This window comes from Fibroporia radiculosa (genome assembly GCF_000313525.1).
Source record: "Fibroporia radiculosa TFFH 294 genomic supercontigs, scaffold341, whole genome shotgun sequence".
NCBI classification, from domain to species: Eukaryota; Fungi; Basidiomycota; class Agaricomycetes; order Polyporales; family Fibroporiaceae; genus Fibroporia; species Fibroporia radiculosa.
In genome coordinates this window covers 51384-63290 of record NW_012133198.1, presented here as the reverse complement: position 1 = coordinate 63290, position 11907 = coordinate 51384, and the positions used below count along the sequence as shown (strand labels likewise).

General features: G+C 52.4%; 3 protein-coding genes across 3 annotated transcripts; 1 reads left to right on the top strand and 2 right to left on the bottom strand.

Annotated features, from left to right (window-relative positions):
* Positions 1–320: 320 nt before the first annotated feature.
* On the top strand, positions 321–3914 carry FIBRA_00829 (uncharacterized protein; the record flags this gene model as incomplete). Its single annotated transcript, XM_012322717.1, has 5 exons — positions 321–795; positions 844–1423; positions 1476–3486; positions 3539–3809; positions 3859–3914. 5 exons carry the CDS (start codon positions 321–323, stop codon positions 3912–3914), a joined length of 3393 nt encoding a protein of 1130 aa, XP_012178107.1.
* Positions 3915–4268: 354 nt separating this feature from the next.
* Positions 4269–8585, bottom strand: FIBRA_00828 (uncharacterized protein; the record flags this gene model as incomplete). The annotated part of the gene is made up of 29 exons (XM_012322716.1): positions 4269–4349; positions 4403–4485; positions 4541–4599; positions 4656–4806; positions 4868–4915; positions 4970–5192; positions 5246–5262; positions 5312–5402; positions 5460–5492; positions 5544–5561; positions 5614–5760; positions 5825–5908; positions 5970–5995; positions 6054–6076; positions 6129–6193; positions 6247–6275; positions 6331–6375; positions 6427–6502; positions 6671–6695; positions 6751–6788; positions 6845–6856; positions 6913–7038; positions 7097–7119; positions 7173–7283; positions 7333–7416; positions 7473–8064; positions 8122–8246; positions 8361–8453; positions 8513–8585. The coding sequence occupies 29 exons, from the start codon at positions 8583–8585 to the stop codon at positions 4269–4271; spliced, it is 2601 nt and encodes an 866-aa protein (XP_012178106.1).
* Positions 8586–9720: 1135 nt separating this feature from the next.
* On the bottom strand, positions 9721–11535 carry FIBRA_00827 (uncharacterized protein; the record flags this gene model as incomplete). Its single annotated transcript, XM_012322715.1, has 4 exons — positions 9721–10325; positions 10412–10729; positions 10796–11080; positions 11130–11535. The coding sequence occupies 4 exons, from the start codon at positions 11533–11535 to the stop codon at positions 9721–9723; spliced, it is 1614 nt and encodes a 537-aa protein (XP_012178105.1).
* Between the last annotated feature and the right edge of the window lie 372 nt (positions 11536–11907).

Sequence of the window (11907 nt, the reverse complement as noted above, 5' to 3'; positions counted from 1 at the left end):
TATAATCTATTGTAGCCATTTTGGAAGCCCTCATGGAGTGCACCCTGTCACTTATTCTCCTTTGGTTTTCTTGAAGGGTTAAATAGATCCCTATCTTGCTGGCGAAAGCTGTATTAATTTGGTTTAGGAGACAGGCGCCCATTTGAGACAAAGTATATTTCTTCTTTCCAAAAATGGACCTATCCGTCGCCTCCACCCGACTGCGAGAACCCCTCTTGTTCGTCGTCGCGCACTTCGACGACGGATTGTTCGGATTTCCTGACAGGGCTGCATGAACCTCTACAACTCCTTCCATCCGCACCACGTCTAGCTGACACGCCATGCCGTCCTTCCTCTCCAAAGTCTTCGCCCGCAAAAAGGAGGAGAAGGAATCGTCTCGTCCCACCAAGCGGTCCTCTGCCGCTTCGTTACTCGAGGGCAAGTTCGAGGCTGTGTCGCCAAATGTGTCCCCCTCTGCCACACACTTCCCTGACACTGCACTCCACGGCAATGGTAAGGTTAAAGAGAAGGAAAAGGACAAGGATAAGAGTGGCGGGTTCTCTCTCCTGAAGACCCGGACACGCCCTGTCTCTCCTAACGTCGACGCGTCAAAGCCTGCTGCGAATACTCCCCATCTGACCCTCAACCTACCTGTTCCTAAGGAGGAGAAGAGTCGCGCTTTAGGCGTTGTGTTCGAAGCGGATCCAGAAGATCGGAGCTTGCTCTCTGACAATGTGGTTGGCGAGAGACAGCTGAGTCCCCTAGAGGCGCTCTTTCTCGTCAAAACATGTTCTTCTGCCATTGTCAACCGCGGAGGTGAGTCGTGAAGCTAACGACAAGCTTTTCGCTCACTAGTTCGCATAGGTTTAGAGACGCTGGGTGTTATGCACCCACACTGGTACTCCGCCTCACCCGAGACCCAGCGGAGGCTCATTTCCCTTTTTATTTTATCCTTGGCCCCCAAAAGCCCTATAACCACGCTCTCTCCTACTCCCACATCTCCTTCGACTATTTTCAATACCGAGCTCGAGTATGCTCGCTCGCCCCATGACATTGCCTCTGTCCTGCGATGGGCACTCCGTCACCTGCATTTGGAAGGCGACTCTTTTACTGGAGGTAGCAGCACTGACCAGTGGCAATGGTATTATAGCTTCGCCGATGCTGAGCGGTCGTCATCGTATCCCGACAACGCCTTCTCACAGATTCTCGTCCCCAAGCTCCCACCCGCACATCTCCAGCTTCTTGTTGCCACGCTGGAGATCGTCTCATCGCTTGCAGCCCATTCCGAGCGCAATGGTATTTCTGGCAGCAAATTGTCTAAGATTTTAGGACTGTGGATGTTGGCTGCACACAGAACCGAGAGCGAAGATGACTGGGCAACGTTCTACGCGCGCTGGGAACGGGCCGGAAGGATATTTGAACATGTATTCCTAGCGCAAATCAGGTACGTGATGTTTTGTGTTGCGTTGCCAGTCGTCGTAATTATGACTTCCAAGGGACGAAATGATGCGCAAGAAAATGCCGCTGCGTCTCTCGGAATTGGTTGCTGGCTATCCTTATAGTAAAAATGACCAAACCGAGGACAGCTTGCTCCCAAGGCCACGCTTGTCTACACGCCGGTATGACGCGATCTATGTTCGAGTTGAGGCCAAACTTCCAGACTTCACAACGCTGAAGCCGAAGCCGCACCCACTCCGTGTAGTAGCCGACGCCATGAGGTTGGAGGCGAATCTGCAGATTGGCGAGCATGTCGATATGTGGAACACGATCAGGCAGGCAGCGTCTGCCCGCGACGGTTCCTCGGAAGGAACCGATGAGAATGGCCAGGCATATCTGACATTGTCGAAGGTGTTTGCTGATGACACAATTCGATTGCTTTCGCTGATCCCTGCCGCAAATGCTGACTATGTGCCATCCCCCACTGATTTAGCTAGTCCACTGCGCGCGACTTTCTCTCGACCCGTCCGGCGTCGCTCGACGTCCCTCAATTCCGCACAGAATGGCAAGTTGGGCCAGAATGGGTTTGGCGGGTCGCGAGCTGCGACATCGTCGGACAATCTTGTCCCCAAAGACTGGCAGGACTTTTCCAGCACGGGCTTTGGAGAGAGCGCGCTGGGCAAGGACTTTGCGAAGACGTTGCTCGACAATGATTTGGAGGTTACGCAGCCACCGTCGGTCTCACACAAGACAAGCAAACGGCGCAAGACCTCCCCGACTCCCAGCCGTCGATCATCGATCAAGGGACCTGCCGCCCTCCCGCCCACGTTGCCATTGAATTGTACGCGTATCGATCTGATCCAGCTCGATGAGGCGTTCTTCGATTTCTGGAGTGACGCACTGCTCGACCCCATTTCGTCGTCCTTCCCCAGCTTCGTCGTTTGCCAACTGAAACCGCTTCCTGGGGTCGAGGCGAACGGCAAGGCGATAACCTGGCTTGTGCTAGAACAGACGTTCTCTCGCCCGCCTCCTCCCCCCGAACCTATGCCTGCGTCGCCACCTATTCCCCGTCGTCCATCTTCGCCGAGACCTTCCGTGCGCTCCAATATGTCGTCACGCAAAAGCTCCACATTTTCCGCTGCACGGAAGCGCTTCACGTTCTTCTCTTCTACTCAGACCATTCCCGGCACCCTGGATTCGAAGGTTCCCGCAAAGAATGCTGCAAAATCTGGACGAGTCGGGGAGATGGGTGAGATTCTGCCAGAAGTGCCAGAAGGGAAGATAGGCCATTTGCACACAGATCAGCCCAACATCGAAGATCCCACGGACGAGAGTCATAAGACTGATGCTGTTGCTGCGGTTGCTGCCATCAGTATGGCGTCGGATTTCGATATGGCCCATGCTGCACAGATCAAGACGTCGGATCTGCCCCCTGTTCCTGTCGTAGATGCTGAGCCCCGAGACAATGGGGTACCTGTTTCGATCAAGACGGAGGAGCTTGCGTCAGACAAGCCGTGTATCTCGGTCCCACAAGATATTACTGTCCCTACTGACCCTCCTACTGTGAACGAGAACACAGGGGATGTCTCTGAATCCAAGCCGCTACCCCCTGCCCCCGAACCTGTGGTTCTTGCGGGAGATACGCCTGGGCCTCAGATTGCCTTAAGTACTAGTGAACCTGCGGCGCTTGCTGAGGCCTCTCAAGATGCAGCCCTGTCAACCCAGTCGGCGGACACAGACGTGCCCGCTCCATCCACTGTCCTTGAGATTTCCGAGTCCACCTCGAGCTCCAGCAACCCACTCGACAAGATTGGTGGCGCTCTTACAAGTGAACCCATTACGGCGTCTGGTCCCGAATCTGAAGCCACGAAAGTCTCATCTACGGCAGTGCTGCAAGCCGAGCACAACGCTATTACGCCTGTATCAGAGGTTGAAGTCGTGTCCCAGGCCACCGTTACGAACGCCCCTGCGCAGTATGATGCAACAGTTCCTGATGAGCATGAGAAAGTCGACCACGAAGAACAGCCCTCAATGGAGGCGGAGTCTGGGACTACGGAACCAGAGCATATCGTATGTATTAACACAGTCGTCTTGCGTTATCTCTCTGAGGTTGTCGTTGTAGGTCGTACGGGATGCTATGCCTGAAACACATATTAGTCCAATAATTGACGACTCATCTACTGAAGCAACCACCCCAAAAGTGGAACAAACATTCGTTCAAATCCCCGCCGCCGCCGAGAGTCATGAAGAGGAGGTCGTAGTTGACGGTGTGCCTTCGACATCACCAGATGAGCAAGATGAGGCTGTCGAGGGGGATCGTGAAGAGAGCAGTGTGCCCCAGGAGGAAAATTCCGAAGGTGCAATATATGAGCCAGCAACCGCGCTAGGCGAAGGTGAGTTGAGCTTTACTTTACTGGCATTATACACACTTACGTCTGGCAGAAGCTGGGCAGACAGTAGCGCAAGTCAGCGAGGACGAAGTCGAGATAACCAACTGATTTAAATGCACCGAATCTGGCCTGCTTTTGAGCATAATTCGATCTTATTGAGCCATGCGAGGGGAGTGAGCGTCCAGACTATTTTTCGTTCGTGATGGAGGTTTTTGGTTCCGTATATATTCTGCTAGGCGATTGATACCCGTTCCCGTACTTACTTTCCTGCTGTCATGATCACTTTTATGCGCTCGATACCTTGTTGTGCTGTGTCATTAGCTGGCGTGCAGTCGTTACGTATTCCTACAATTCTTGCGAGCTAACAACATTTACAATCATTCTAGTATACATGCTCAGGACGCTACAGCGATTATTTTGCTTCTCCGTATCCTACAATGGACCGCGTAAGCCGCTAGCAGCTCACTCGGGCTTTGTGCTTTCAATGTTCCAATACTCCTGGGCGTAGTCTTGGATTGCGCGGTCAGAGCTGAATTTGCCCATCTATGCGTTCAAGTTAGTGTAGAACTAAATCAGTATGGCAATCGCGAGCGAACCTTGGCGGAGGTCCTGATGCTCTTCTTGATCCACTCCGTGCGATCTTGGTAAGCTTCGTCAACCAGCTGGAGTGCTTGGATGTCTGGAAAGGGTGAGCTAGATCAGCTTTGATCTGGCCTAAGAAAGGACGTATTTACATGAATCAAAGTCCTCCGTCAGGAGGTAGTAATCGTGTTGACGGATGGTGTTGAGCAGTCTGAAGAGGACGTGTCAGTGGATGCAGTGACCACTGAGCTAGAGAGACAAACTCACGGCTCGTAAACACTACCATCGCCGAAGCGGCCTGCTGAGACCTCGTTCAATACTCGGGCCAATGGCGGACACTTCTGTTCAATCGGCACAGCATGGTACATGTGCTGGTAGCGCAGATCCTCAACCGCAGGAGTGAGATGTCCGAAGAAGACTAGAGCATAAGATCAACATTGCTTGTCTCACATACACCCGGGAGAGCAGCGGCTACTCACAGACATTGTTCTCGCCCACTTCCTCCGCGATTTCGATGTTTGCTCCATCTAATGTGAACGTGAGTACGAATCACTTGCACTTCGGCGATGGGTATCACTCACCCACAGTGCCAACAAGCAGACCGCCATTCAAACAGAACTTCATGTTGGACGTGCCCGAAGCTTCCGTACCTGCCGTTGAGATGTGCTGGCTGATATCGGATGCGGGGATGAGGACCTCTGCGAGCGAGACCGAGTAGTCTGGAAGGAAATAGAGCTGTAGGATATCCTTCGTCTCGGGGTCGGAGTTAATGATGCGCGCAGCATTGACGATAAGGCGGATAGTCTGGGAGAAAGCATGAGTATGCTGATCGAACGCGCTACAAACGCAATTTTCACCAGTTTAGCAATGTAGTCTGGATGTTCTGATGAGTATGGAATTGGTCAAAAAAGCGTACAACGTACATCCTGGAGCAGCCTTGCCAGCGAAGAAGACAACCTTGGGATTAACAGTCTTACGCTGCTCGGGGGTCATATCTTTCAACGTGAGATACCTCTGCGCGCAAGAAGTTGAATAAATGCCGGGATATTAGATGATAGCAGGATAGCCTACGTGGATGACACCCATGATGTTGAGTGTTTGACGCTGCACCGGATCCCGTAAGCTGAAGAAACTCTCAAGACAGTGAAAGCGAACCTTATACTCATGGAGACGCTACGGCACCGTATTAGTGCGAGAAATATGGATACCGATGCAACGCGCTGACCTTGATCTGCACATCGAACATGGCATGCGTGTTAATCTTCAGACCTAACGTTGTCTCCACATAATGCGCGAGGCGCTCCTTGTTGCTCTGCTTGATGGCTGCCCATTTCTTTTGGAAGATCGGGTCGTCGACGAACTTGAGCAATCCCTGCAATCGGACGATCCGGTGAGTAACTCCCAAAAGCACGTATTGAGTAAATAGCTCCGCTCACCTCAAGCTTGAAAAGATCTTTCAAGAATGCGGCCTTGGGCAGCTTGAGTGTCTCGCTGATGAGCTTGCTGAGGCCAGGGTTACACTGCGGCGACAAAGTCAATGTTCAAGATGTCGGCAGCAATGTAGCTAGAATTGGAGCGTACCTGATCAAGCCAACGACGCGGTGTAACTGAAAGAGCAAAAACTGAGTTAAATACCAGCAATGACCTCCGCAACCTTATACATACTGCCGTTAGTGACATTAGCGAACCTGCAAAACATAATCAGTAAAAACGTCGCCATCCGGCAGGCAAGATTCGTACTTGCTGATACCATAGTAATCCACAAAGTCCTTCATGATAGTCGTCCTGACCAGCTCACTGTGCAGCTAAAACAATATTTTGGGTACAGTGAAGAGATCCCAGCTCCAAATTGGCTCACCTCGGCCACACCGTTCACTTTTCTACTTCCTAGAGTGGAGTGAGATATGAGTAAGACCATGGCGTACGGATGTCCCAGACTGACCGATGCACGCCAAGTTTGCCATGCGCACTTGCTGAGGGTATCCCTCTGCAGCTCGCGTAAATGTCGCGTCAACCGTGAAGCGACATCAAAGCAGACCTTCAATGAGGGACATCCTCGCGAACTTGTCGCGATCCCCGGGGAACTTCTTCTCCACAGCTACATGGAGATAGTGCTTTAACGAAGATGTCATAACCTGAACGACAAGACGGCCCACATTGCAGGAAGATCCTGGGTGGTGCATAGAGCGTGTTAGCAAGATGTCAGTCATCCATTTGAGATCTTACAAGTTCTGTTCAAACACGGTGAGTCAGACGAAAGCAGACAGTGATAACAGGCTTACAATATCAAAGATAATCTGCATGTGCCTACGCACACGCTGTATTAGTCACAGGATACTATGTATCGAGACGATACCCATACCGAGGAAGCAACGACTGCATCAAAGGAACGGGCCATTTCTGCACAAATGAGAGCAATGAGCAAGGCCTCTACGCAAGAGTTCAGCGCTTCTGACCTCTAGTGCTTCCTGTGAGATCGTATGCGCGTCAGCTGCAACGCACTACCATGTAAGTGTTGGCTTACTGGTAAGACGGTATGGTTCGTGAAGAAGAACGTGTTCGTGACAAGCTGCCACGCAGCATCCCATGGGACGTCCTCCTCATCGATAAAAATGCGCATCAGCTCTGGGATCGCCAGCGTCGGGTGAGTCTAGTGTCAAACAAATCAGCATCCTTCTGCAGTGCACACTAGGCATCGCGCCACGCACGTCATTCAACTGAATTGCCACGTCTGTAGGGTGCCATAAGGAGCATGCGCGGCACTTAATGCAAAGGTGAACGTACAATCGGGGAATTCTGTAATCGGCTTGCCCAAGTTTTTGAAGCGACGCATGATGTCGGCCAAGCTGGCAGCAGTCCAGAAGTACTGCTGCTTGAGCCGGAGTTCCTTTCCGACTACGAGCGCTCGCATAAAATACATTTGTTATGTGGCCGAAGCACTCACAAGTAGTGTGGTCATTCGGATAGAGGACAGAGGTGATCGCCTCCGCACTGTTCGACGATTCCACAGCGCGTTCGTAGTCACCCGCTGCAGAGATTATTGCTTAGCAGATGTGTGTAGGAACCGTTGGGTACCGCACGCACCGTTGAAGCTCTGCAAGTCGAATCCACGCTTTGGCTTACTCTCCCACAACCGGAGGTTATTCGTGCTCTTCGTGTCGTAACCGGGGATCATCGTGTCATATGCCATCGCCACCACCTCCTGCCCACCGCTCCAGATAGCCTTCATGCCATCGAGACGCTCCGCATGCCCGTAGAAGCGCACCTCGTACGTAACGTCGAGACGGGGGAGCTCCCATGGGTTATCACCTTGCTGGAGCCACGGGTCGGGCGCCTCGAGCTGGCTTCCGTCGGGACCGATGAGCTGCTGGAAGATACCGTACTTGTACCGCAGCCCGTACCCCCACACGGGCAGCTCCTGCGACGCAGACGAGTCTAGGTAGCACGCTGCCAGGCGGCCCAGGCCTCCGTTCCCAAGCGCAGCGTCACGCTCCTGCTCGAGGATATCTTCGAGGTTGAACCCGAGCTGGTGCACGCCTTCCTGGTACTTGTCTTTCAACCCAAGATTGAGCAGTGCGTTATCGAGCGTGCGGCCCATGAGGAATTCAAGTGAAAGGTAGTATGCACGCTTTGGCGCTTTCCGCGTGTAATGCATTTGTGTATCGTTCCAGTTGAGCTAAGAGTTAGCATAGTGAGAAGGGTGCAAGGCAAGAATGATAGACAAGGCACATACAATGAGGTTGTCCCGGACAGAGAGTGCGGCAGCTTGGTATGCACCGAGGTTATCCAGGTTGTACGCCTGACGGGCCAGGGACGTCTGGACATGGTTCACGACAGACTTGGTGATGGAAGGAACGTCTAAAAAGTATTTGTGAGCCCAATTTTGCAAAGATGAATGCGAGGAGCAATATCCTCGCAGAGATTGGTTCGAGAGCGCCCGCGTCGTTAACCGATAAGCACGCATATACTGACCGGTGTCAAGACCACGCAGAGCTGTTCTCCAAACCTTCTCGTCTCCCTTCGGCCATTTCTCCTTTCCTTCCTCGTCCGTCTCTGGGGTGTATCCTGATCGCGCGTATCGTCAGTTACTTAGGGACGTCAGTGGTCAGATGCGGGTCAATCACCAGTGAGGGACCTGACATGTCTACGCGTCCGGGCAGGCTTCCCGATGGTCTTTGGATCGATAGTGGAAGTCATGGTGACCGTAAGGGTCAGAGAAAGGGGGAGAGGGGTCTGCCCAGTCAGGTGGGCGGCTTGGAGCCAGGGTAGGACAGGGCGAGCATTTTATACGAGCGCAAAGAAGGCGTATCTGGATGTGGGGGCGATGGAGCTCTGCGCATCTAGGGTACAAAACAGCCGGCCGGATCGGTCTAGACGAAGAGCAAGGGCCTCCTTTCCAGGCTGTCCGGCTTGTTCTCCGTAACTGAGCGTAAGAGAAGGCGCAACGGAGAGCACTCGTGATATATACTATTGAGTCCTATCCAATGGCCCCAATCACGATAATCGAGAAGGACATTCGGCAGCAGCTAGCTCGCAGAGTCATATTGGGGGGGACGATCCGGCGTTGGCGAGCGCAGGAATGTTGTTCTGCGATTCACAGTTGCTCATGTACGGTGCTCGTGCGGCGACCCTCATGGCACAACGTAGAAGGGTTGGTCCCGTCTTGTGCCTTCAACAACTTACACGGAGTAGCGGACGGCAGTAGGAATAAGCCACGCAATTGTTCAAGAACGGCGTGCTCCCATATCACCTCCCACATCAACTGTGGGTGTCTTGGGGATACGAGTATAATGTAGTAAGCAAGGATCTAGAACAGCCGTTACGATCACCAGCGTTTCAAGTAAAATCCAGGGACTAGATCCTGCTCTAGCAGCAAATAGTCTGAGAGGTAGAATATCGTAAGCAAGAATCGAGGACAGTCACTCAGATGACAGGACGGCTCGTTACGCAGTCAAAATCCGGCGACTGGATCGTGTCAGTAGGTAGCTCGAATGGTGCTACAGTATGAGATCAACAACATGAAACACATACTGCACAAGGAATTATCAGACAGCGACTCAGACACAGAGTTGAGGGTGGTAAGAATTCCTGCCATCCTACTATAACGCGCGTTCATCGCGTGATGACGCTATTGAGGTGTGTACCATGAACTGGTGTATGTTTATGATGAGATGAGTTGGCATGCGGAGGTGCAAGTGATGGGACTCGACTTGCACTATATATTCACGGGAAGATACACTCCCGGCCCAAGCAGTCGGCGCAGGTGGATCACTGTCAACGCCATGTGTCAGGAAAGGACACGCAACACTATCGCTGATCACGTACGATGCCCTCACAGTCGCCCATCCGCTTCCTTTTCAGACATCACATCATACAGTGCACTCAGCTGCTCTTTCTCCTCTTCGGTCGGCTGCATCCCAAACTCGCTGACAACACCTGCAGCCCTCTTTCGTTGCAGCGTGGACTGCCGCGCAAATTCTAAACTAAGATGCCATCCTGGGCTGATCACTTTCCCATTCAACGAGTCCCTTGCAGCCCTCGCCTGCGCTGTCGTGAAGAATTCAATGAACCCCGCCTTCTTCGCTGGATCGATCAAGGGCCGATGGTCTGGCGAGCGTACGGCAGACGAGTCAATGACACGGCCCCACGACTTCAAGAAGAAGAGCTCACGAAATCTGATTTCCCGGATGTTTTTCGCATGTCTCCCAAAAAGAGTACGCACGTCGATCTCGTCGCCAATCAAGGCCGGACAGTATAGCGTGTAATTGGGCGGATAATCCGAGCGCAGCATAGGGGGCGCGAAGTCCAGCAGGACCGGCCGTTTATCCAGCAATTTCAGGGGCGTCTTCCTATGCGACTCCATAATCTCTATCGCCAAGCGGACAGACATGAAGTCAACATGTGCGAACGATCTGCATCGCTCATCTCGACTGTTCACTGTGATCCCACAGCATCCATATGAAGCGTCAGCAGACCATGAGCAGGACGGAGATGAACCAGGAGACGCTTGCCTAGTCTCACACCCTCGCATCCGTTCCAGTACTTGAATAGCCTCTTGACATCCTCTTCTATAACATCGGGTGGCATTCCGCCTACCCACAGAGACCTACTCGGCGCATATGATCTCCGGAAGTTCGCCACGTCACGATCATCGTCCTCCGTAGCTGAGATCTGTTCCACACGGCGCTGCCTATAGGACGTGCGCGAGTAGTCAATCCAGAGCGGCCGGCCTTGAAGCTCAAACCGCTTCGTCCACTGCGCATCTAAGATGGCTCGCGTGTCTTCCAGCAGTTCGAAGTCGACATGTGCATAAAGACACCGATTATTTTCCTCGTCTCGAGCTGTATAGCGTGAGTGGAATAAGTAGAGACGCCAAGCGAGACTTATAGCTTACGAGCAATGCTCACTGAGATTAACTCGCACCACGGCACCGTACGTCGCAAACAGCTTCTGCAGCTCTTCCTCCTTTGTGTTATATGGCACATTACCCACATACAGTGAACGGCTCGCTCGCGCAATATTGCTTGAAGGCTCGCGCGCGCGGGAGGTAGATGTACTGAAAACGATGCGCAGCTGTCGCCCGCCGGTCATGAACGGATACCGTTTATGGAAGTCTAGCACTTTCTTCGCATATTGCACGTTCGGGAACTGAAGATGTGCGAAGCCACGACTCTGTCCTGCGCTCGTAACCTCTGCTGACGTGGTCGGAAGGGTATGGGAGGAGGACGGGGGAATACATACTCAAAATAATAACTGGCTCGCCGAAACGAGAAAAGATTTTGCGCAGCTCGCCAACTGTCGCCCATGGGCTCAGGTTGCCTAGGAAGAGTGTGTCGGTGGGCGTGTCTGAAGCACCATGATCCCACGCTGTCGAAGTTGTGCGACCAGGTTCGCTAATTGGAACCTGCTCTTGACTCATAGCACCAATTTCTTGAGTGCCCCGCGTTTGGATGCCATCGTCGTAGGTAGCAGAAGTCCTGGCTTTAGCAAGAACTTCCGGCGACCGGGAGGTCGAATATCGCGCAGTGTACAGGAAAGCTGGAAGCTTAGATCGGCGTATGGTACCGGAGACATCACATCGCAACACTGAAGCTGCAAGGTGATGTGATCGTGCATGAATCTGCACACGAAATGAGTTTGCAAGCATCGAAGTCCGCACTGAGCCTAAGAACAAACACGTGTTGATAAGTCGATAATGTCCACAAAACAGGCTAGACAGTGCGCACCTAAATGAGGAGTAAAAGACTACACCAGCTTGAATCTTGGAGAAGTCTAGCCCCGTGTTTTCACCAAAAGGTCTCAGAAGGCGACTTCGGCCAGCAGTAGTGGGCCGTTATAAAATCGTTATAGGACCGTCAGACCGGATATCTTTCGGGGTAATATCACAAAACACAAGATGGTATAAGCAGCGTGAAAGGGAAGCGTACTAGACACTGCTAGTGACTAGATTCAAGCTGAAGACGATGACGGGAACGAACACTGGCACTTCAAGTTCATCAATATTACCTTTACGTCATTC